Source organism: Sitophilus oryzae, unplaced genomic scaffold, assembly GCF_002938485.1.
Source record: "Sitophilus oryzae breed Bouriz unplaced genomic scaffold, Soryzae_2.0 scaffold_1111_pilon_pilon, whole genome shotgun sequence".
Taxonomy (NCBI): Eukaryota; Metazoa; Arthropoda; class Insecta; order Coleoptera; family Curculionidae; genus Sitophilus; species Sitophilus oryzae.
Genome location: NW_022145740.1, coordinates 3614497 through 3640205, shown reverse-complemented (window position 1 = coordinate 3640205; position 25709 = coordinate 3614497). Strand labels below are relative to the sequence as shown.

General features: G+C 32.2%; 1 protein-coding gene across 10 annotated transcripts in view; it reads right to left on the bottom strand.

The window, feature by feature from the left end:
* Positions 1–25469, bottom strand: part of LOC115882167 (MAP kinase-activating death domain protein) — a 121683-nt gene extending 96214 nt beyond the window's left edge. For all 10 annotated transcript variants that reach the window (XM_030900051.1, XM_030900059.1, XM_030900077.1 and 7 more), the window contains exon 1: positions 25264–25469. In XM_030900051.1, the coding sequence (XP_030755911.1) occupies positions 25264–25380 (117 nt within the window). In that variant the 5' untranslated portion in view covers positions 25381–25469. The remainder of the gene's footprint in view (positions 1–25263) is intronic.
* Between the last annotated feature and the right edge of the window lie 240 nt (positions 25470–25709).

Here is a 25709-nt window from a genome sequence, read left to right as displayed (position 1 = left end):
GTCGGAAGGGTTTGACAAAGAATTTTTTTTCTTTGTCAAACCCTTCCGACTGCAACACCACTAGTTCCTAGATTTTCTATTTATATAAATATAACAAATTTGCTAGTATACCAAAAAAAAATTCTGATATCTAGTATTCCAAAATAATTAATTAATATTAAATATTATATATTAATATTAAAGAAAAATTGCACATCCCTCTCTGTTTGCTTTAAAATGCAAACTTGTATATAGACAAAAGATAAATCATTAGATTAATAGTTCCCGATATGTTGAATACAAATTTAAAAGAAATATATGTATAATATATAATCTCCTAAAATTAATAAATATTGCACAAAGAAAAACATATTGTTCAGAGATTAAATAGATTTTGGATGGCAAATTGGCTAAGAGAATTCAAGGGAACATTTAGAACAAGATGTGGAGATAATGCTGTAAAGCCATCGCCAAGGTTAATATCGGAGTGTCAGTGACCTAGAGAAATCAATAAAATTTAGCTTTAAAGAAATTATGGCGTTTTTATGAGCCTCAATTGGAAGAAATTTTATAAGCCTTTAGGTTCCGTACTCATCTACAAAAATAAAGATCTAATATTTATTTTCATTATGAACAAAATAAATTTCTGTTCGTGTGCATTTACAATATATTACTAAAATTTAAATACGCATAGGTTCTCAATAAATTAACATTAGGGTATAAATTGATAGGATACTCCGTGTTCAGCTGTTGAAATTTATCAAGAGCGGCTATATAGTTAGTTATTTTAGTGTGAAAATTTACAATCGCAATAGTTAGACACGTCATCAGATTAGAGTGAATATTTTTAAACCAATCATAATAAAAGAAAGTATTTTTTATTTTGAAAGTTCGTCCTTCTGCCATAAAAAAATAAAGTCGAATGTGAGCACCTATAAGTTGTAAAAGCTCTCTTTCTATAGAAACTGTCATCGGATTGCCATTAAAACATCTACATATAAAAAAACAGTACAGAAATAATAGGTGTGTAACAATCTAAAGAAGCCGTTTTTGTATCAAGCAATAAGCTGTTTAGCAATCCAAGTAAGAAAAGTACCACAATATGACAACTTACAACTACTAGGTACTTTGGCAACAACTAATTATAAAATGCATCAATGCTAGTATCCTTAGTAAATAATCTCAGATTTGATTACAGGCCTGATATACATTTGATAACACTCATACTCATTGATATATCTGACTGAAACGTTTTGTAAGATTCGAATTCTAAAGTTTATGGGAGTTCAAGAAGATATATGTTAACTAATAAATATAATTCATCATACTATGTTGACGACACAAGAAAAACCACCCCAATGCGTTATACATTCTTTATTGCTTTTTTCCACAAATAATGTCTTTCTTTAAAGCATGTTTCGCACTACTTAAACAACTTGGTAAATTCAGTGTTTTTTAGTTATTATAAATTGTCTTGGATTCCAAAATCTACAGCTTCACTGTATTTGTATAACCCTAAAGCTTCATTCAGAACCTCGAAATCAGTGGAATAAATTAGTAGTTTCAATTAGCATAGAAATTTGTTTATCTATTTTTAATGTAAGCATTCAGAACGTCATAATTAGTAGTAGTAATCTTCAATTAGTTAACAAACTTTTAACTTTTTTACTAATTAGACTTCAAAATTTCCGAGGAATGTCATTTTGGCTTTTGATTGTCACCCGTCAAGAAAAATTTTAGTTAAAAATCAAAAGTTTATTGTTTTATAATCTAAATATTATGCTTTCTCTATAGATACAATAGACTACCGCAAGCTGTTGCTAGGATATTTTGTTAATTTTAATTGTGTTTTTTAGACATTGTGGATGATCTTAAACTAAAAATTCACAGTCCTTTACAAAGATGCAACCGGGGGGGCATTGAAAATGATGAATAAAAACGTAAAAATATGATTAGTGTTAATATGAGTGTATTACATACATATGTTTAAATAACGAACTTAACAAAAAACAACAGATTTAAAGATTCACTGAAAAAGTAGTAATGTTAAAATTAAATAAAACATTATCAATAATAATTATGCGATGGCACCTATCCGTAAAACAAGCAAGCAAAAAAAAGAATTCTTACGGAAAGTTACACTTTACGATATAATTTTTTAACTGTTAAAGGCAAACCCCATTTAAACACAAAACTTTTTAATACCTATTACTGTATCTAAAAGACTTTTTTTTAAATTACTAAATTCTTAGCCACGCTTCTGTTTTTCTTGGCTGTTGTGCGTCACGTCACAGATTAACAGGCCCACGTTTGCACCACAAGGCGATGCTGCAGACCACTAGGTAGACCGGTCGTACAAATTTATGTTATACAACTTGTAGTCAATCTACACAAATATTATCAAAAACTTTTTTTCTTTTAAAATGTGTTCAGATTTTGTAAAAAGTATAAGTCAAAATCGCAAAACTTAAATTTGATATGAATTTCTTAGTTTTTAACTAATATAGTGGCGAATTACAAAAATTCCTTTTCAATGAAAATTAATGAGTTAAATAAAATAATTTAATAAATTACTAGTTTTTTCTCGCGACTACGTTCGCGTTACACCTCGAATCGTTCATGCATTGATTTAAATGATTTTTTACTTCTTTATAGAGAGCTAGTGAGCATAGATGTTTTTTATTTTTCATCTTTTTTTAATTTATTAAGAGCACTAATACTCTCTTTATAGGTTATTTTTATTCTTTAAGGATAATTGAGGAAGATATATTTCGTTATGATGTCACTAAATAAACCCTTGTATAAAATTTTATACTGTCTGGTTTGTAATGTTATAATATTGCATTTTCGTACAGCAAACTTTCATTCCCTATTCTATTCCCTAAGGGTATAAATTTCATAAATTCGCTTTACCTTTGTGCCCATTTTTATGTGTATAATCCAGAGGTCACCAAGTTTTATATAAATTTTTACTAACTTTACCCATTTGGTTGATGAATTTCAAAATTTCTTCTAATTTTTTGTAGGATTTCATTCTTCTAGACCAAATAATAAGGAATTTTTATACAACAAACTGTTCCGAGATAATTTTACTCTCTAAGAGGATGAATTTCCTAAAATCGCTTTGTGTAGCTAATTCACTAATGTCGTTTAAACGAACCTTTGTGCTAATATTTATGTATGTAAAGCTGGCGGCATGAACTCACTCTAAAATATCTAAAAACGTAATATATAATCTAACTGACACACCACTGACAATGACAAATAATTTATTTCTGGAGGTATTGTGTGTAGGTGTTTTTCAGGTATGTTTTAGTATTTAGTCGTTTTACACAAAGAAATAGCCATTAAGCACTATAAAAATACTTCATAACAAATCTACACATACTTTTCATTAAAAAAAAGAATCATCAAGATTGGTAAAGCGGTTTCGGCGGGATGGATGGAACAAAAAACCCTTTCAGCTTTTATATACGTATGGATTAATTATTTTTTCAACATATTTTACTTTGCAAATTTTTATAAATATTCAGACTCGCCAATATCGTACTTCACCGTATCCAGCCTGTTTAGCCAAACGTAGGCCGATTCCTCTTCGGCGGCGTCATGACCCTGGCCGAAGGAAGAGTCTTGAAGACGCTCATCCGCGCATAGGAATAAGTTTGACTTATTCCTATATTGAAAAAAAAGTTGACTGCGTAGCGTATTGCGTATTAATCGATTCTGAAACTTTCTATCTCGTGTATAACATGTTACGCAAGTTTATTATTTTAATCTCGATTTTAATGAAATGCCACCTGAATATCTTCCGCCATGACATGTTTTTACTTTTTTGTTATGGTAAAGTGATTTGTATAAACTTTATTCAATAACGTATATTTTCCTCCATTTGTGATTTTTTAATTTTAAGCGAAAATTAAGTATAACATTTTAGGAAAAAGAAACACTGTAATATTTAAAAGAATAAGAAGAAATTAGTCTTATTTTGAAAGGACAATATAGAAAAAACTATTTCTATAGAAAAAGTCTTTATACTAACCAGAAACCGGTGACATATACGCGGTCTCACCGGAAACATTACTTATTACTTCGCATAACTTGAAGAATATCTACTTTTAATAATGAACACTTCAGAAATACACCAGTAAAAACATTTATTATTTGAGATTAAAACTCGAATTAAATTATAAATATTAGTTACCTATGTTGTTATAGCTTTTATAGGCCTGTTTAACGACTTAATAAGTTACCTAGCGAAAAAATCTGTGCGCGTACCTACCACTATTGTTACAGGTTAATTCGTTAAAGAAATATGTTACACAAGTTAAAAACGCTAAAATTTTAATGGTATTACTTGTGCATTATTGGCCTTATAATGTAATTTGTTGGAATTATATCTTCTTTAAATATAATTAGACTTTTTAACGACTTTTAAGTTACCTAGGAAAAAATCTGTGCACGTACCTACCAGCATTGTTACAGGTTAATGCGTGAAACAAATGTGTTATATATTATTCGTAGTATTAGTGGTATTATATTGGAATCAGCTTGGCATTAGTGGGGCATTATATGAGAAATTTTGGTATTTAATTTGTATTTTTGGCATTACTTTGGCATTAGTATACAGACGGTCAGCGGTTTACTCCTTGTAGATAATCAAAAAGTTTTTTGATAAAATTTGCATTTTATGTCAGATCATTTCTATGAAAAATTACATTAGATTTTTATTAAAGACGCTGGGTAATTATATATATATATATATATATATATATATATATATATATATATATATATATATATATATATATATATATATATATATATATATATATATATATATATATAACATATGTTATATATATATATATATATATATATATATATATATATATATATATATATATATATATATATATATATATATATATAACACAGTGTTGTAAAATCCATTAAATGTGTATGTCTCTGTGCAAAAATTGTGACGACTTTATTGATAGTTTTGTGTTATGTGTGTGGAAACCAATTTGGATATATTTTCTTCGCTAAGATTTCAGAAAGAAAATGATAAGTTGTAATAAGTAAACAATCTACGTTCAAGTAATAAATTTTGATAAAGACCCTACCAGGTCGAAACGTCATGAAATATTTAATATAAAAAAACCGTTTTACTCATTTTTACCTGACCTAAAGCCAAGAAAAAATTAAATAAAATATATATATATATATATATATATATATATATATATATATATATATATATATATATATATATATATATATATATATATATATATATATATATATATATATATATATATATATATATATATATATATAAAACATTGACTAATAAAGCTTGTCCACTTTAAATAAGGGGTCACGAAATATCCTCCTTGGAGTGTTTGGGTTAAGGGTTGTATAATAAATTAATTGTTGTTTTATAATAAAAACCATAAAACATTTATTTGTGAGTAAAATAATGCAATGGTTGGATATCTCTCCTTTATAATTAGGTGACTAAAAATACACTAAAATAATTAGAAAAAAAATCTCGTACTTATTTAGTAATTACGTCAATATTAATTATAATATTTAATATTATATATTATTATTAACTTTCTAGTCTATTTTAATTTTATGTACAAATATATTATTAAATTTTAAGCATTAAGTAATAAAACACTTTGTGGCCCTCTTATATCGTAAGAGGTTACGAAATATACTCCTGGTTACACCCCTTACAGAAAACAGTGTAAGGGGTGTAAATAAATTGTATAATCACTGTTTTTTATAATAAAAACTATAAAACATTTCTTATTTGTGAGATTAAAAAAACAAAACAATGCATTGGTTAAAATAAGTACATTCAATACATATGTATGTGTTATAATAATATAAACATAATATAGCCATTACTATTATACTATTATTATTAAAATAATATGTGTGTAACATATTTCTTTAAGGAATTAACCTGTAACAGACATTTATATGCCCAGTATATTTTTGTTTAAGAAACCAATCAGGAAAAATCCAAAACCTACCGTTATAGGAGGTAAAAGATGATTAAACTTATATAATGACAACTACTTATCGGATAACAAATTAATTACTACTGTCAGCTAGTTCAGCTACTGTCTAGGTAGAATATACCTAAAGTACCTACACCTACCTATGATGTAGGTAGATTAAAGCTTATTTTGACGTTACCTCTCACTTCGGTGTCACAAGCTGAATTTTTCAGGGATGGAAGTACAGTACATGATATGGGGACCAAAGATGGGGACCCTGATATGGGGTACATGATATGGGGACCAAAGAAGTAGTACAAAATTAGACCGGGTAAAAGGGCACTATCATCAAAAATCGATATATTAATACCACCGTATAGAGAAAACAAATACTTATTTTTTGATCCAGTACACAATAAAGTCTTCGTAGGGAGTAATTTTTTATAATTATTTACGAAAAAACATTTCCATTAGCGCTTATGACCAAAAAAAACTTTAAACATGAATAATCATATCAATCATGCCAAAATTTGGTTTAAAAATATATTTTTTTTAATATAACTTTCATTTAACGAAAAACGAAGGCCTAAATAAAAAAAAGAAACAATTTAAAAGTTTCGCTTATGTCTTGACAAGGTATCAAAGCAAACCCCATATTTTTTGCTTTTAAACTAATAAAGATATATCAATAAACAATTAGCGATGTAATGGTTCTTGCGCGCGCTGGCCGACTGCCGCCGCTGCGCCGAGATTTCCTATACCCTTGTATATATGACGTCATGGTGTGGCAAATGTAGCATTTTAATTCGATTTGGGCTCCCTTATATAGGATAACAGAAACATTTTCAATGTTAAAAGTATAAAGTGTAATTGAAACCACTAATTTATTCCACTAATTGGGAGGTTCTGAATGAAGCTTAACAGGAAGTTATCAAAAACAATTGAATATGACAATCAATCCTATTTATATCATATACAATTACATGAAAATATTTTATATCATATACACCAAATCTCGTTTTTTATCTGAAAAAAATTGGCGCCGGGAGGCATGTATAGCCGCCCATACTAAAATATGTTAATAAAAAGTTGGTAGGCAGTTCTTTTAGTTTCAAAGTAAAGGAATCTTTCCAATTTTGGTCCGCGGCTATTTCCCATATCCGCCACCTAGGGTCGCGTCCGATGGGAGTTCTCCACACGGATTTTCTCAAAAACGGACTACGGAAACACGGAATATCTCAAAAACTGCGACTTTGACTGATTTTGATGTTATTACAAATTTTGTTGCAAATATTATTATAATAATAGCTCCCGTATATAGCGGTTAACGCCTTGGGAGTAGCAAGGTACAGCTTGCCATACTAGAGCCGTTCGGTATACAAGGAAGGTAATGTGACTAGCACTACGCTTCAACCGCCTGTTATTACCTCAGGATTGTGAATCCGAAGTACTCATTTAAGGCTGAGTCGACCTAGGTACCCAAACTATTTTTATTTTAATAAAAATAGTCGGCTGATGAAATGCCGGGTGTGGGAATACTACCTTCAGATTGGTAGACGAGAGCCTGTACCTCTACGCCATCGCCACCGAGCACCTCTGCAAATATTATTCCTAATCTTAAATTGAAAACCGCGTTTCGCTAGCTACTGTAATTTTGGAGTTACGATTTTTTTAAAGCTTTAACCCCCTCCCATACCCCCCCCCCCACCAAAAACTAATGACGAGATTCTCGGCTGCCACAGTATTTTTGTGGCAAATTTGGTTAAAATCGGTTTAGCGGTTTTTGAGTTATCGTGTTACAGACGGACAGACAGACAGATACCATGAAAATATTTTGTATTTAGGTCATTTATGACCCAAATGACTCATTTTGAATGAAATTAAAAAAAATGTTTTTTTGCCGATCTAATAGCCTATATCATACCTGTTAGTATGGTCTCTCGGCCAAAAATAAAAAAGTTATAGAGGTGAGCCACTTTTGAGACGCACCGGGTATATCGAGAGATTTTGCATATACATGGTGACATTTCCGGTATGTTTGTCAAGCATGTTTTGAGCATAAATTTCAAATGGGACACTCAAACACTCGATGACTCTCTTCTTCTTTCTCTGCTCATCTTAACCCTATCTCTGGCTGTGGGAATCAACGTCTCTATATCACGGACGCCCGTCCTCTGTCTTATATTCCTTGTGCCCTCAATCTTTCCCTCGATAATCAACTGAAAAAACTAGTATTTATGGTTACGCCTGATGTGATCTAGGTATGTAGTCTTTCTTTTTTATATGGTGTTGAAAAGTTCACGATCACGATACGCCTGAGCACATCCTCGTTTCTTATCTTGGCCATTCATGGTATCTTGAGTAATCTACTGTATATCCACACTTCGTAAGCTTCCAATTTCTTTACAGTACTTGCTTTTCGTGTCCAACTCTCCACACCGTATAGGAGTACCGACTAGACGTAGCATTCCACAAAGCTCGATCGAACATCAAGGTCGAAATCGCTACAGGCAAAGACTTTTTTAAATTTTACAAATGCGTCTCGGGCTTGCTCAATTCTGCACTTAATTTCCCTGTCAGATGACCATTCCTCGTGAAGCCAAACTCCCAGATACTTCATTTTTTTACTCATTCTAATAGTTTTCCTTTATACGTTAAGCTGTGGCGTTTCTAAATTTATCCACCTCTCTCGTGACAACCATGAATTTTGTTTTCTTTTTCTTTCAACTTTTTTCTTTCTCTTTTTTTCAACCTCCATATTTTGACTACATTCTTCTACAACACTAACCAACTATCATGCATGTTATACGCAACCAGAACTGTATCATCGGCATATCGTATGTTATTTATCCCATTGTCTCTCATCCTTCATTGACTCAAATTCCAATTTCCTTATCCTCGAGCGACTCCCTCTAAACTAAGAAAAAAATATAACTATCTAATGTAAACAGTATAGGTATTCTCAAAGGTATCTAACATTAAGAGATATTCTAAAATCTCTGAAATGTTTTTTTCAAATAGATTAATATCCATAATCTCGTACGATGGGGGTGATATACTATACGCAGATATTACATTTGAATTCAGCTGCAATTAATTTTTCATCCCTTAATTACTCAGTATGGAAGAGTAAATTGAAACATCAAATTTGTCCTTAGATATACGTATAACCCCTTTTCAAGAATTCAATTAGTCAAAGAATTATATAGACGCAGATTTAGATTTAGCATATGACACAACACATTAAACAGAGTGTAGGTAATTTGTAAATATATTTTATTTAATTATTTAGAGATATCTCCACTAATTTAGGCATTTTTTTATTTTTTTCTATGCATTTGAAATATAATCGCACACGTAATATTTACATCAAGCACTATTCCACACGTGTTTGATTGGCGACAGATTTTGAGATCTCGGAGATCTAATAGAATATTATCTTAGACGTTTATTAATAGAAGAATTTACAAATTAGAAAGCCAAACTAGACGCCGTTTTTTTTCGATCATACAGTATTTTTCAAAAAGAAAAGTTTTTAGCACAAAAAAGGCGCTTAGATAAACCCCTTTGATAAATTCCAGAAGACTTATTAAACAATCTGAACCCAAATAAAAATTATTATAAAAAGATTAAACATTGTTTATACATTGACTTTTATTATTTATTAGATACGAGTTAGTATTAACGCATTTTCATACATGATAATTCATCAACATTTTTGCATTCTTTGAGATTTTCATTTTTAGATGGTTTGTTTAAGTCATTCTGAATAAAATTCAGTGGAAATGAAAATCTAATACTGTATGATCGAAAAAAGTCATCGATGACATTCCCCATATAATTTTACATATAAAATGACAGCGATTTTCATTTCATAGCCATCGCTGACGCTGTTTTTTCTCGATCTTATTGTACTATATCAAAGTATTTATTGCTAATATATTTTATATTTTTATAAACAAAATATAATATTGGAATTAAAAAAAAAATAGTAAAAATGATTCTAGATGATTTGACGTTTTTGCACTTTGAATAAAATGTAGTGACAATTAACATCTAGTACTTGGCAACATAGTTGGTTGCCCGGGCAGCTGAGATATAGATGCTCGTCATACGGCAATAATCAAAATCCTAAAAGGGAATAAAATATATTTTGTTCATGGCATTTAAATTTTAAGCATTTCTCAATCAAAATTCCTATTAAGGAATTATTAAAAATAAATCGTTTTTAGTGAGTGTTCTATTTTCTATGTCTCTTAGAATGTTCTATTTTCTATGTCTCTTATTTTTTATGTATCTTAGTAGTATTTACAAACAATTGGCAAAAGTGAGTCTAAATCGATATTTACAGATCAGAGTTCTTAGAATCACTGTGAGATCTTGTTAAGTTACAGAGCCCGAGAAAGAGAGAAATGTAATTGTGTTTATAAAATAATTATACAGGGTGAGTCTTAAATAAGTGAAAATATTATCAGAACTAGTAGATCTCCAGAAAAGAATCATGTTTTCTCTTTACCGTTTCAAATAAGTTCAGAAAATATATTTTTTTTGTTTAAAATTTGACCACTTAATCTTTTCAGGGTTTTCTGTCTTGCAAATTAAATGTAATTTTTCCATATTATCAAGAAATTATATGTTTTAACTAAAACTAAAAAAAAGTCAATTTTTTGAATTCCAAATTTTACAGTTGAGGGTTGGAACCTTTGGTGTTACACAGCAAAATAAAAACACTAAACCACCACAATACAGCAAAACACTTTTACTTTTACACTGGACGCGTGTTTCGCTAACCATGTTAGCATCATTAGCAGATGATTACAAACTAAAATATAATCTACAATTGGAGCGTTTATATACTCGCTCAGTGGACACAGAGTGGGCGTGGCAAGATCTAGCCAACCGAGCATAACAGTTAGATTTCCGCCACTAGAGTACTAGGAACAAAGAACTTGAAGGAATTGGACCGTTGTCTCTGTTCATACTATCTTTACATTTATTAATTCTGATGCTTTCATATGCAACTAATTGCCTGTAATTTGAGACCTGTTTAGGTAATTTTAAGTTATTAGGATCTATGCAATGTTCTTTATCAACAATATGTTCGGCAACGCAAGATTTAGATATGGTAGACCTGATAAATCTTGCGTTGCCGAACATTGTTGATAAAGAACATTGCATAGATCTTAATAACTTAAAATTACTTAAACAAGTCTCAAATTACAGGCAATTAGATGCATATGAAAGCATCAGAATTAATAAATGTAAAGATAGTATGAACAGAGACAACGATCCAATTCCTTCAAGTTCTTTGTTCCTACTACTCTAGTAGTGGAGATCTAACTGTTACGCTCGGTGGGTTCTGACTCGGTTGGCTATATCTTGCCACGCCCACTCTGTACCCACTGAGCGAGTATATAAACGCTCCAATTGTAGATTGTATTTTAGTTTATAATCCAGTGTAAAAGTAAAAGTGTTTTGGTGTATTGTGGTGGTTTAGTGTTTTTATTTTGCTTTCCAAATTTTCACAAAATAAAACACACAGACATATATGTTTCCGAGGTCGAAATATTTTACCCCTAAAAATATTTGCACTTATTTAAGACTCTCCCTGTATAATACAATGCTTTATTTTCATGCAGTTAGCAACAATCAGTGTTGCTCCTGTTTTTGTTCAGTACATTACGTGTATAATCTCATCGTACACGCTGTTAATGCTATTTGTGGATGCTAAGGGTCTCACATTGCAAGATTTCGGATTTCTAGACGTTATATAATTTTTGAGAAAAACCTTTTGAACTCGCAAACGGATAAAATTTCGTATATAGATGTAAGAGATACCGATTACGTGACATCAGCAGCTCTGTTGTTAATATTATCGACATATAATAATGCCTTTTCGAGGAAAATCAAGTAAAAAGATAGATAAAAGACCGGATTATGTACATTTATTGCACACTGCAATCCTGCAATGTATCAAACTTTTAAAATTAAACTTCCAATTTGTGTAGTAATATAATTTTACGGATAGAACGATATTTCCTGAGCATTTTGTTTTTTGGATTATGTCAATACATGCCTTGGTTATTTTTTTAAGAGCGAAATGAACTTCACATATCTCAATACGAGTTTACTTAATAATGCAGAGTTGAGTTATCAGAGTTATACAACCAAACTACATACAATGAGCATAGACGAAATCCAAACGAGATAAACCCAGGGAAGGATCTCATTCTACTGCCAACCACTTTTAATTCGGCACCGGTTTCGATTCCAGTAAAAGACTGTCACGCAATTGTAAATGCAGTAAGACAGATCTCGATTGCTTCTCTCGTAAGTTTATTGGAACAAATTTGTATAAATTAACACACATTCGTGTGAATTCAATACTTCTGCATAATAAATATTGATTGAATATTTTTTACATTTTTTACAGTCTAACCACTCCCTTAATCTCAATATTTGGTAATTATAAAAACTTGAAAACAGATAAACTTAAAAATAATTTAATTGAAAAGCTATTTGATTTGTGAATTTTTTAAGGAATTATGTTTTTTTCGGTTTAATAAAAATAAATTAACTAATAGTTATTAATGATACATGTTCGATACGAACATCATAACTAAAGAGTTCGTATCGAACGTGTATCATTCAAAACTAAATCTACGACGCGACACGAGGGACGATCCAAAGAGATTTGATTTAATTTAAAATATCAGAGATATCCTCATAAAAATTAAAATTCAAAATTATCAGGTGCCCATATTAGTCGACGCCGGCGCCGCGCCGTGGTAACCGTGCCTGTTGATTGTTTCCATTTTGACTTTGACAACTCAATTATTGATGTTCAATTTTGTGTTAAACGTTCAGTTTTAGCAAAAAGCAAAAAATAATATTAATATGGGTGATTCTGATTCTGAAAGTGTCCCTTCGGATATTGAAGGCATTGCGCAAAACGTTGTCGGTTCCCTACTTCCCGAAAAATCAAGACAAACGTACGAGCAAGCCTATGTAAAACTTGAAGATTGGTGTAAAGGGAAAGAAATCAAAAATAGTAGTAACGAAAAGGTTCTCCTGGCATATTTTGAACATCTTTCAAAACATAGGAAGGCTTCATCACTTTGGGTATATTATTCCATGCTACGTCCAGTTGTATCAGTGAAGAAAAATACAGATATTAGTAAGTACGTTCATTTAATTGCATTTCTAAAAAGAAATCAGAAAAATTTCCAAACCAAATCAATTGTACTGATATACTTTTCTTGCTTGTTTCTTATTTTAAAATTTGCGTGCTGTTATGAAAGCCATAATGACATCCAAATAACAATGTTAAATGTGTCATAATGACATTGTCGTAGATTAAACCTTTGGATTAAACATCTTTATATGTCACTGCATTTAGCGTTTACGATTTCTATTACGCCTAATAAATTTTGTTATTATTTAAACATACATATTTTACTTGTCACGTATATCTTCCCGACGAGACGACAGAAAAAGAAAATAAATATACGTGGCCATCAGTCATTGTACATTTCTCTGGCAGAAATAAAAGGGCGGACAAGAAAGCTTTTCTTCATAAATTAGATATATTACACATGGACCATAAAGTATACCGAGAAAAATTGAAATGTGTTAAGGAGAGAAGACTGAAAGTAAAAACGTGCAAGCATTAACTGACCACTAACATTTCCTTTTTTTAACATATTGATAACATGAAAAGGCGTATCTGGATTCTTAGCCATTTTGAGACATCAACGTCATGACATGCCGATTGGTTCATATTTTAACATAGCGAATTTGCGCACCTCAATATTATACCTTTTTCATTTTATATTCGTTTAAAAATTTGCCCTATCTCAAATACTACAATTCTTCGTTATGACGAAGACACGTATGTTGAGATAGGGTTCTTTGTTATATCAATTGTTATACCAATTGTTACTACCTACAAGAAAGATGGAATTTAAGATAGGTCCTTTTGTTTTAAGTTACGAAAATGCATGCGAGAGAAAATTTCACTATTCTGCCTATTTATTTTCTGATGGTCGCTTGGGACAAAATAAAACTTCTATCATGGCAGCAGCTCTCTTTTACAGTGTGATTTTGAGTCTGTTTTTTATTGCCAAAAACCATTGTTAGAATGAGTTAGACTCCACATAGCTGTATTGGGTATCCAAAAAATTGTCCGAGAATAAATGGCCGAAGGAAAATTGACCGAAAGCAAAACAACGAAACGAAAATTGTCCTAACGGAAAATTTCCCGAAATCATAATTTCCCTAACAACATTTTAGCGAACTAAAAAGTTGCCCGAGAAATACAATAATTTTCATCCCATTATCATTGTCAGGCCATTGTCATTGTCATCCCTGCCAATTTTTGGAAAATTTTATTTATTGTGCCTATCATCGTCCAGCATAAACACGTAGAATGGAAGTCGAATTTGTTATCAGTTACTCCACAGTTATTTGTATCAAAAAGGCAAGGATGAAGAATCATGTTTTGTTTTTGCTTAGTTTGGATTTTATTAAATGGACCGTGTGTTTAAATGCCCTGTATTAGAATAATATTTTACAAAAAATCGACATTTTGGGTAATTTTTATTTCTGTTAATTGTAATTCGATGATTTTTCTATCGGGCAAATATCTTTTTGGTTAATTCTTTTCGATCAATTGTTCTCGGGCAATTCGCCTTTGGTGAATTGTTTTCGGGCAATTTTACTAAATCCGTTATATTGCTCATGCAATAAAAAAAACAGGCCAGATATTTATGCCCAACCAGCTGTTACCGGTAATAATAATTCATGAAAGTTTACAGATTAGCTAATTTTTTCAACATCACATTTCTAAACAAAACTCAGGGCCAAAACTATAATATTACGAAAATATATCAATATCTATATCTTCTTTTGCACTGGTGATAAACCTGTCATTGAACTCAATTAACTAAATAATTACTAAAACATACATACATACATAAATTAGAGAATTACTAAAAATATATTAATTAAAAAAATATTTTATATAAAAACAATATTATTAGAATAAGACAGATAGAGTATATTAATTTATTATTGTCTTTGCTTCTGGAATGAAAATTGTCTCTGTTTTCAGTTGATCTAATCCAACGCGAATCAAAGCATTTAAAATATTTGTTTCTGATTTTTTGGTGATTTCCACATTTTTTCTTGTATGTATGTATTGTATTTTCTTGTATGTATTCCATAATGAGAATTTTGTATTTTTTTCTTATTAAGAACACTTTACCATCATTTTAAAATTTATTTTACATGGGCGTATCTCTGTACTATTGGTTCGGAAATAAATTTATTATTATTATGACAAAAAGGCCTATCTCTATTAAACAACTAAAAATAAATTATTTATTAGAATTTACGCTCAATTTATCTTCAGAACGTTTCTTCAAGGTCTTCGTTTAAGTGTTAATACAAAAACACTATTAAAAAATTAAATAATTTACATTTATTGACCAAATAAAGTAAGTGATTTTCTTTAAATTGCTCTCCTGAAAAGTAGCAAAAATCGAGATACGCCTTTACGTCATAAAGCCGACGATATATAAGCGTGTCAGCTTCAGAGAGGACATAGATCATAGGCAAAGAATCACAACTCTTATACATGGTGGATCTTAAATAAATGCAAATATTTTCACGGCTGGTAGTTCAGTAGTAATTACTATTTATCAAGTGTATCTGAAAAAAAAAGAAAAAGTCTTAACTGACATTTTTCCAATTCAAAATAAAAAATGATCTATTTGGTTTGGTTTGAAACAGCTTTTTTTATATAATTTATAATAATTAAAACAGAAAAGAGTTGTAGCTTTTTTCACTTATTGGTAAAGATGGTTTAAGCTTTTTTAGAAGGTACTTTTTACAGCAGTTTTTGATTGTTAACTGGTGTGCGACTTCTCGCACACCAGTCGACACACTATATATTTTAGTTTAAATAAATAAAGGCGACAGTGCTGGCTGGGGATTGATCCCAGTAGAGGTATTAGGTTTAATCCCCAGCCAGAGTACGGTCGCTTTATTTATTTAATTTAAAATATTTATTTATCTTAACAGAGCCACCAGCAGCGAGCCGCCAGCTCAAGGAAGACAAAAAGGGATCACCTTGAGTATAATTATATAAATGTATATTTTAAATTTCAATCTAGGATGCCAAGGCTGTGTTAAAAATACTAATTTTTAATCAAGGAGCCTTGGAAAATAGATTTGACTGTCTAAAAGCGGCATCCCACGGCATGTGTATTGGCGATCCTGGCTCGTGGCTTGAGTTCGTTTAGGCTTGGCTGGCTAATCTGGGCTTGGCAAGTGGATGCGATCCCACGACGCGTGAAAGGTCGTGAAGAAGGCTCCTGTTGGTTTGGCAAATTTAGTTTTTAGTCGTACCAGTGGTGTTGCAACATGAACATGAATAATCGACGAAGACGAAATGCAGTTTGTGTTGCAGCCGCTTATTACATCATGTTGGATAATTTTTTGAACCAGCAACAACGGCAAAAAAAAGGCGTTGGTGGAGAGTGTCTTTGTATAAAAGCCGCAATATGTAAGTACTTTTATAGGTTGTACCTTTAAATTCAATACAATTTGATATAGCATACTGAGGGGAGGGGCGAAAACTAGTTCTATTTATTTTTTGTATCTGTCATTCTTCTGTATGTAAAAAAGTGAAGAGTTTTTGGAATTTTACGTATGCAAAATTTACAACAGTTCTTATTAACTTGTAGTTACAAATTACCTATTTGGTTGGTATGTTTTTAAAAGTTAAACGGTTTTATTGAAAATAAAGATAATATGGCATATAAACACCATGCAAAAACCGGTACATGAATTCAAAGGCAAACCAATCAGGTTTGAATACATTCTGGGATCCAGACCCAGTTTTTGTTGTGTCTTTCACTTTCTGTAAAAGCTTTCGAAAAGAAGCCATTAGGCTATCCCTTTTTTTAATTCCGTCATCGTAAACTTGTTGGACATTTGTTCTTCAATTCGTTTCCACGCATCATGGACCAGGTTCCTATATTTGTGGTCTGGGTTCCGTGGGTTCCATATCGCCGGTTCACCTTTGTAGAAAGATAAAAACTCGAGCACCATGTCGTTGGACCACTCAATGATTATTTTTTACCGTCATACCGCCAACCGTTCGCACCAAAAGTCAAGACGATACTGATATGAACCGAACCTCCGTACTCGTTTCGAGGATCGTTGGATCGGATTGAACACAACACGAGCCGAGCTCAAAGAGGCTCGCCTTCTTTTGAGTATCGTCAAGTTTACCGACAGAAAGCGGGTACGTCCAAGCCGCGCCAAAAATGACGAGCTGCCCCATAGCTGCCCGGTCCCACGACTCGTGTATCGGCGAGTTTTGCTTGCCGATACACGCGCCGTGGGATGCCGCTTTAATGATTTTCGTGTCTGGTCCTGGCCGGTTAGAAGATATCCAAATCGTATTTTTAATCATATCTCGATCGATAAGTTATGAACCGCATGTTACAATTTCAAATAAACCATATGCGAAAATGTCAAAAGTTGACATGTGGTATGTCATTCTATTCAAAGTGTCATATTCTATCGAATAAGGAAAAAAATACCGAGGGTGTTATTTAAAATCAAAAGTTGTAGTCATTTCCGGTGAAAAAGAAAGTGACCAAAAATAATTTAATACGCCAAATCAATCCTAATTTAAGTCATATACTAACATACCAAATCCAGTTTTTTTATCTAAAAAAATTCAAAAGTTATATGGGTGAGCCACTTTTGAGACATACCTGATATAGGAGACGCCCGGTTGTTGTGCGTGTGTCCGTCTGCCAGATAAGACCCTGTATCCCGGGAATGCGGGTAGATATTGAGTTGAAATTAAAACCATATACTAAGATCAGTCCATCGGAACTGGGAAAAAATCAAACTTCTAGGTTAACGTAAAAAGATGCGGCCATTTATGCCACAAAGAAACGTATATTTCTACCGAGATTTCTACACTTTCAAGGAAACCAAAACTTTATATGGTAAGTATTTTCCGTTCATTTAGAACTCTGAAATTTGACAAGTAATACGTAATACCGTAATATTACAAATATAGAAACGAAGATCACGAATTACCTACTGAACATGACGATGACATGAAAGAAGGAGAAGTGGATATTATAGAAAGGCAAGGGCCCGAAATAAATTCTGATACAGAAAAATAAATTTCAGATTCTGAAGCACTGAATACAGTATTACCAGAAGATAGGCACAGAAATGTGATGATGGCGGAAAAACAGGCCAATTCGTTACTCTTGTGTACAGTGTCACAATTTCGTATGTTTTGAGCACATACAAATGTTCTATAATCTGTTATACAGATTTATTTTTTCATTGTTATTATTTATTTTGTTTCTGAATAATATTTATTAGTTTGTGTTTTGCATGTTTTATGTTATTTTATGTTTATGTTTTCTATTTGTAATGAAGCAAGTTATTAATTAGTTTTTATTTTGATTATCATATTAATTTATGTCTTTACACTACTAGTATCGCTTAAGATCTCTGGAATTTAGCATGCGGAGTCCGCGCGCGACCTTTCTTGTAAAAAATACCGCGCAGCCGCCGAAAGGTTAAGAATTAACCGTAAATTTTCTGTAATATATAAAATTATCGTGTCTAAGTTGTAGTTGCCATGCTCCTTCGAAACGTCTTCACCGATTTTGAGGAAATTTTATATCTATATTCAGTAGGTCTGAGAATCGGTTGTAATCTATTTTTTGTTATGGTATTTTTTGTTGTGGTTTTTTGAAATGGTCCAACCCTTTTATCCAATTTTTTTTATTTTCATTTTTTTATGATGTGGCATTAAAAAAACAAAACACCCTGTAACTCTGAACTATGCTTCTGCATACCAATATTTATAGATTTTTTTTATATTTTTTGAAGAGGAATCAATGAGTACTTGCTTAAAACTTTCGTAATAACTTTAAACAATTTAAAGGTTGCTATTAGATTATATCAAGGCAAATTAATAAAATTGCGTTTATCTCATCAATGGAAGACGAAATCGACAAAATATCAAGAGACCAACTTTTAATCCCAATTAAACTGCTCACACTATTTCCACAAGCTATTTCGCTGACAAGAGAAAAAAGTCAGTGACGTACATGCTATTTTTAGGAAAAGAAACCAGTGATAACCCATATACACGTCCATGGTGAAGATGGTGACACTCTTTTAGTTTAAAAATATTTTGGATTTATAGTAATTTTTACTCTCTAATAAATCTTATTTTGACGTGTGCAATATACCCACGAGAGAAGGCTTGTACACACCCTGTACAGGGTGGCGCCTCTCATACGACACGGAAGCTCCAAGGAGAACGATAGTTGAAATGAAATTTTGTGAGCGTATGTAGGTTAATTTAGAGCACTTTTTAAAAATATAGAGAGTTCTACATGGTGTCCCCACAAAAAGTTACATTTCAAAGTTGTATTTATTGTAATGGAACACCCTACATGTCAGATCTTTCAATTGAAACCAGCGAGCGAGTGGCAACCGTGCGAAGATTGCAGCCACAAGTGTAGTAACTTTGAAAACGCGCAACGTGAAAGACCATTTTTGAATTTGATTAGTTTTTTCTTATTTATATTAGTAATTTCAGTAAATACAGACCGCTAAAATTATCAAGGGTAGTTTCATTCCACAATCACAAAACACTATATATTAATTGATTTTCGGATTGTGGGATAAAAACAAAGGTAAGTTTTATAAGAGCAGTATATGACTGAAATATAAGGTTTTTGACATATTTAACATTTTCTAAAAATAAAGAACAATTTTTAATTACAATAAAAGCTACGTAAATCGAAATTTACCCAGTATAGCCTAATATGTAGTTAAATTAACTATTGTACTTTAAATCAAATTAAAACTTGATCCAAAAGGCTATATAGGGTGAAACAAAATTAATACTAAACATTGGTCAGATTTAAAAGCAAATTACCCTTTTATTTTAAATGGAACACCCAGTATATTATTCCGTTATTCAATGGGGAATTCATGTCTCTTCAAAATACTATTAAGGTTGCCTAGCCCTCAAACAAATATTTTCCTAGATATTTTCATTTATATGATTTAATGTAGTAGATCATTGATAATGTCTATGGTTGCTTCACACACACAACATAGCTGTCTAATTAGAATTAGTCCAACTTTAACAACTAGTTATCACTTTGTGTCAGTTTAAACAAATAAAATTCTCAGAAATTTGCCAAAAATGCAAACTTATCCTACATCAGAGAGAATTGATATGATTTTACTAGTTGGTGAATTCAGTGGGCATTCACCAATTAATAGAATACTTAAATGCTCCTGATTTTATCTAGTCCGTTTTTTTATTGGGATATGTTAAAGAGAGTGTTTACAAAACTCGACCAATTATTGTCGACAACATTAGAGAAATTATTGTAGCTGCTTTTCGAAGTAGAACTCCAAATATGCCTTTCAAAATGAAAAGGTCTTTTAAAAAGACAATCATTTTCTGCAGTTATCAGGAAAGGAAGAATTTTGAGCATTTTATTTTATCTAGCTAATTTTTGTCACATAATTATAGGTTTTTATCTTGTTTTAATACTGTAATAATTAACATAATATGTTTTAAATGTGTATCTTTTTATTACCGTTGAGTATTTTACTATACATCCTTTAATTTTTGTTAAATTAACAAAAGGTATATCACAGCCACCTAGATTTTTTGGAATAATAAAGATCTACTGACGCAAAATCATAAAAATTAAAATATCTAAGAAAACCTTTGTCTGAGTGGTAGGCAACCTTAATAGTATTTTGATGATATATGAATTCCCCATTGAAAACCGGAATAATATACTGAGTGTTCCATTTAAAATAAAGGAGTAACTTGCTTTTAAAAGTGACTAATATTCCATATTAATTTTGTCTCACGCTGTATAACTTTTCGGGTCAAATTTCAATTTGATTTAACACACAATGGTTACCGTAATTAAATATCAGGCTATACCAGGTCAACTAAAATTTAGGTAGCTGTTATTGAAATTTAAAATTTACTGTTCATTTTCACAAAATGTGAAATATGTCAAAATACTTAAATTTTAGGTATATGCTTCTTTAATAAAACTCACCTTTATTTTTTCCTAGAATCTAAACATCAATTAATATATAGGGTTGTGGAACTTTTTTGGGGACAACCTGTATAACTCCATATATTTTTATAAAATGCTTTCAATGAATCTACACATCCTGCCAAAATTTAATTTCGATATAAACTACTTTCTCTTGTTCGTTCTCTTTGGTGCCTCCGCGTCTTATGAGAGGCGCCACCCTGTATACAACCCTAATTTTTCACCCTTCTACCATCAACCCCTATTTTTTAATAGTGATATTAGTAATTCAATAATTTGCAATCCCGGTCGATAACTGATCAACTATCACTTGATCCGAGGGGTAATTCGCTATGGAATTTGGTATACACGGACTTGGAATTTTTTGGAATTTTTCTGAATTTTTTGGAATTATTTGGGATTTTTTGAGAAAAAAATCCATTTGGTGTACACGATTCGAGCAGCGGTTTACCCCTCGACTTGATCCCTGTGTCACTTCCGACCCGGTCAACAGCATGAAGTAACTAGGAATAATCCTTCTTCTTCTTATCATGCCCTCTCCTGCCGAAGGTTAGCGATCCAAATGGCAATTGTGACTCTGGAAACTGCAGCCTGGAAGATTTCCGCAGACGAGCGTTCAAACCATCTCATAAAATCGTTTAGCCATGAGTTCTGGCATCTTCCTACTGATCTTTTCCCTTGCACTTTGCCCTCTATTATGAGGTGCAGTAGAACCTACGCGCAGTAGTATCTACCACCTCTCATCACATGACCCAGGTATTGCATTTTTCTTTCCTTGATGGTGTTCAGTATCTCTTTTTGTTTCTGCATGCTTTTGTTTCTGCTGATGAGTACTTCATCGTTGGTGATCGTTTGTACCCATGAGATTCGCCGCATCCGTCTGTATACATACATTTTGAAGGCTTCTATTCCCTTTTCGGTCTGTGAATCCAGTGTCCAGCTCTCACATCCATAGAGTAACACAGAGAAGACGTAGCATCTGGCCATTCAAGTTCTGAGTCAGGCCTGAGGTCTCGTCTTGTAAAAAATGATTTCATTCTCACGAAGATTTTTCTCGCTTGCTCAATTCTTGAATATATTTCTCTATTCGGGTCGCACTGACTATTGATGTTACCTCCTAAATACTTTATTGAGGTCACTTATTCGATTGTTTGTCCCTTGACACGCAGGTGTGCATTTATTGGAGTCTTTATTGGAGAAAAGACCAATAGTTTGGTCTTGGAGACATTGAGATGCAATCCAAACATCTCACTATAGTGGACTACGGAATCTATAATGCTTTGCAGTTCTTGTATATCGTTGGCTATTATAACCGTATCATCGGCATATCTGATATTGTTTATTGGGATTCCATTGAACTTGATTCCGCCCTGGATTCGAGCCAGTGCTTCTCTAAATATAGTCTCCAAGTACAGGTTAAACAAGAGCGGAGACAAGACGCAACCCTGCCGAACACCCCGTCTGATTTAAGCTACACGCACACTGGTGCGATCACGGCCGCGATCACGATCACGATCAGGGCCCGTATTCTGTAACTTTGACATAAAAACGTTACGCTTTCAAAGCGGTGAGCGTAGGTATTCGATCAGCGAAACGCAAGGCAGTCGATTTTGGTATTCTCGTTGCCATGCGAATCGTGTTCTGGATACGCGTTGAGCACATATTGGCAACATCACAATTTCTAAGTAGCTAATAGTCAAAAGTTGATAACTGACGGATGCAACAATGAAAAATATCAATGTTACGTAAATTTCATAACCTATTGTTGAGTTATGTCAAGCTACTTTTCTATGGATATGTCATTATTCTTATTATACGAGGGAAGTGTTAAAGACTCTTCACAGTATTTTCGATGTTTTGAACAATATTTATAGCTGCCAAGTCGTAAATTATCAATTACTTATTGAGAAATTTATAGAAGTAGTAATTTTCACTAAAGAGCAAGATAACGCACAAAATCACAATTTTTTCGATTTTCACTGACAGTTCGATCCTTTAAGACAACCGTTTTCAAAGCGCTCTGCGCAATCAGTAAAGACGCTAAGCGCGTCAGACGAGAATACCGAAATCGTTAATTAAGTGTGCGCTCAGCGAAAATTAACATCATATACGCTGAGCGTCTAAAAGCGCTTAGCGTTTTCAAAGTTACAGAATACGGGCCCAGGGCAGCGATAACATAAGCGATCATTCTAGCACACACCAACGCGTTCACGTTCACCGCCGTACCTATATGTACTGAGCTATCCTGTAGGTATACATAGGTACAAATTAAAAATGTGAATTATGTATACCGAAATTAAATATTTACCTACAATATTTAAACTTAAACAATAAAAATGTATACATATGTACTATCCAATCCAATTGCAACTCCAATTTTGTCTTAAACTTTTTATTTTTAATTCTATTATTTTTGTAACTTGGATCGGATAAATCATATAGAATTTTGTGTATTTTTACAGCCTTAATTAGCTGCTCTGTTAACTCCATTTCTAAATTGCAACAAGAAAAAACACACAAAATAACGGAAAGCTCCTATCAGTTTTAGGTCGCGATCACGCAATCAAACTCGACAAGTTGGGTCTGATTGCCACCGCAGAATAGAACACCGCCAGGCCGCTTCGTCTCCAAAACTCGATCGCGCCAATGTGAAACGGCTCATATGTATTCTTTAGCAACGTTTGGCCGCGGCCGCATTGGAGATCGTGAGCGCGGCCGTGATCGCTCCAGTGTGCGTACAGCTTTTTATCTTCCGCTGTTGACTGCTTCATCTCAACTACCGCCGTTTGATGCCAATAAAGTTCTGATATGAAACGTAGGTCTTGTTCGTCAACTCCGGCAGTGTTACCAACTCCGAGATTTTATTCCTAAATGTGGGGAGAAAAAATCTATATGGGGATTTATTTAGGGAGTAAAATTTTTTGGGGATATTTTTAAGGATAAAATTTCAATGGAATTTTACCGCTACCAAAGAGGAGATAAGACCGCTACTGCTATTTTTCAAAATTAATAGGAAAGTATAGATAAAACAAAATAATTTATTTATTTTAATCACCGAATCTTGGATAACAGTTGTGGGGATTTTAGTTGTTTGGATTTAAGAAGTTTTGAGATTGCTTTAATGGAAAGTTTCGAACAGTTGGCTATATTTCTGTGATCAAACGTTTCAAGATCAACCACTTAAAACACAACAAATTGTTTATTTATTATTATTTATATTTTTAGGGTTTTTCGGGATATTTTTTTAGGTTTTTAGGGATATTTTGGGGATTTTTGATGCGAGCGTTTTAGATTTTTAGGGAGATAAATTTTTGAGAGTTGGGAACACTGAACTCCGGTTGTTCTTAGAATTTTGATCATGTTCTGATGATTAACACAGTCGAACGCCTTACGATAGTCTATGAAGCATGCAAATAGGAATATAAAATAGGAAAATAGGAATAATCCTAGGAATAATTTATATGGCAAAACAACGTTTGCCCGGTAAGCTAGTATATTATAAATTTATGCCTAGAATTCCTTTGCTCTTGCGTTTATAACAGAATTTTTTTTTGTATTTTGAACAACACTATGTTTCATCCATGTCTTGTAATGGACCACTGTAAAAACACAATTTTTATAATATTTATATTTTTAAATTTATAGTAATAACGCTGGATTTTATCATTCCATTAGAGATAAGTGATAATTCCCAAATGCTATAATTGTCATTATTTGTCTCTTTGTGTATTTTCATGTTAAATGTGTTAATGAGTTAATGTTTGACTTGCTTTTTATTCAAAATAAAAACGCTTTTTGTTCAAAAGTATATTTGGAATTATGGTAAAATACAAACTTTCGAACATCGAACAGGCATTTAAAAAACGAGAATTAGAAATGTATGTTTACTGAAACCTGATTTTAAGTATTTTTCATACTTTTGTTTTGACGAGGTAAATATTAGTGAGTATATTTATATCAATACATTTATATCTCCTAATGGCATAAGCTAATGAAATAATATTATATGCTATTTGACCCATCGAGATGTGGGTAGAGCGATGAAAATTTAATTTCCCGGTGCATGTTTTCTAAATAAATACCGGACAATTATCCCTGGTCGGCTGCAGCTAATTGCTTACCTGTATGTGGGGACTCGCACTCTGCTTAATAGAAGCGGGTGTGTTTCTCGCTCCCACTATTGCCAGATAGTCAATTAGACGGGGGCAGAGGAATTGTCTTTCGTCGTCCGTCGACATCCTACCAATTGCTTCGGTCTAAACTGGGTCAACTACTTGAGCAAACCACTAAGGACCTTGTTGCAGTATGGTTCATATTGTTGTGCTTGCAAACTGTAACAAAATAATGTCTGTTTATCAATATAATACAATCAAAATCAGATTATATTGAGAACAGTGACGACTTGTACATAAGCTCTTTAGAGTTATACCAGGTGCATCTCAAAAGTGGCTCACCCTTATAACTTTTTTATTTTTCCAGATAATATAACGAGATTTGGTATGTTAGTATATGACATAAATTGGGATTGATTGACGTATTCAGTTGTTTTTTATCACTTCCTGTTTCA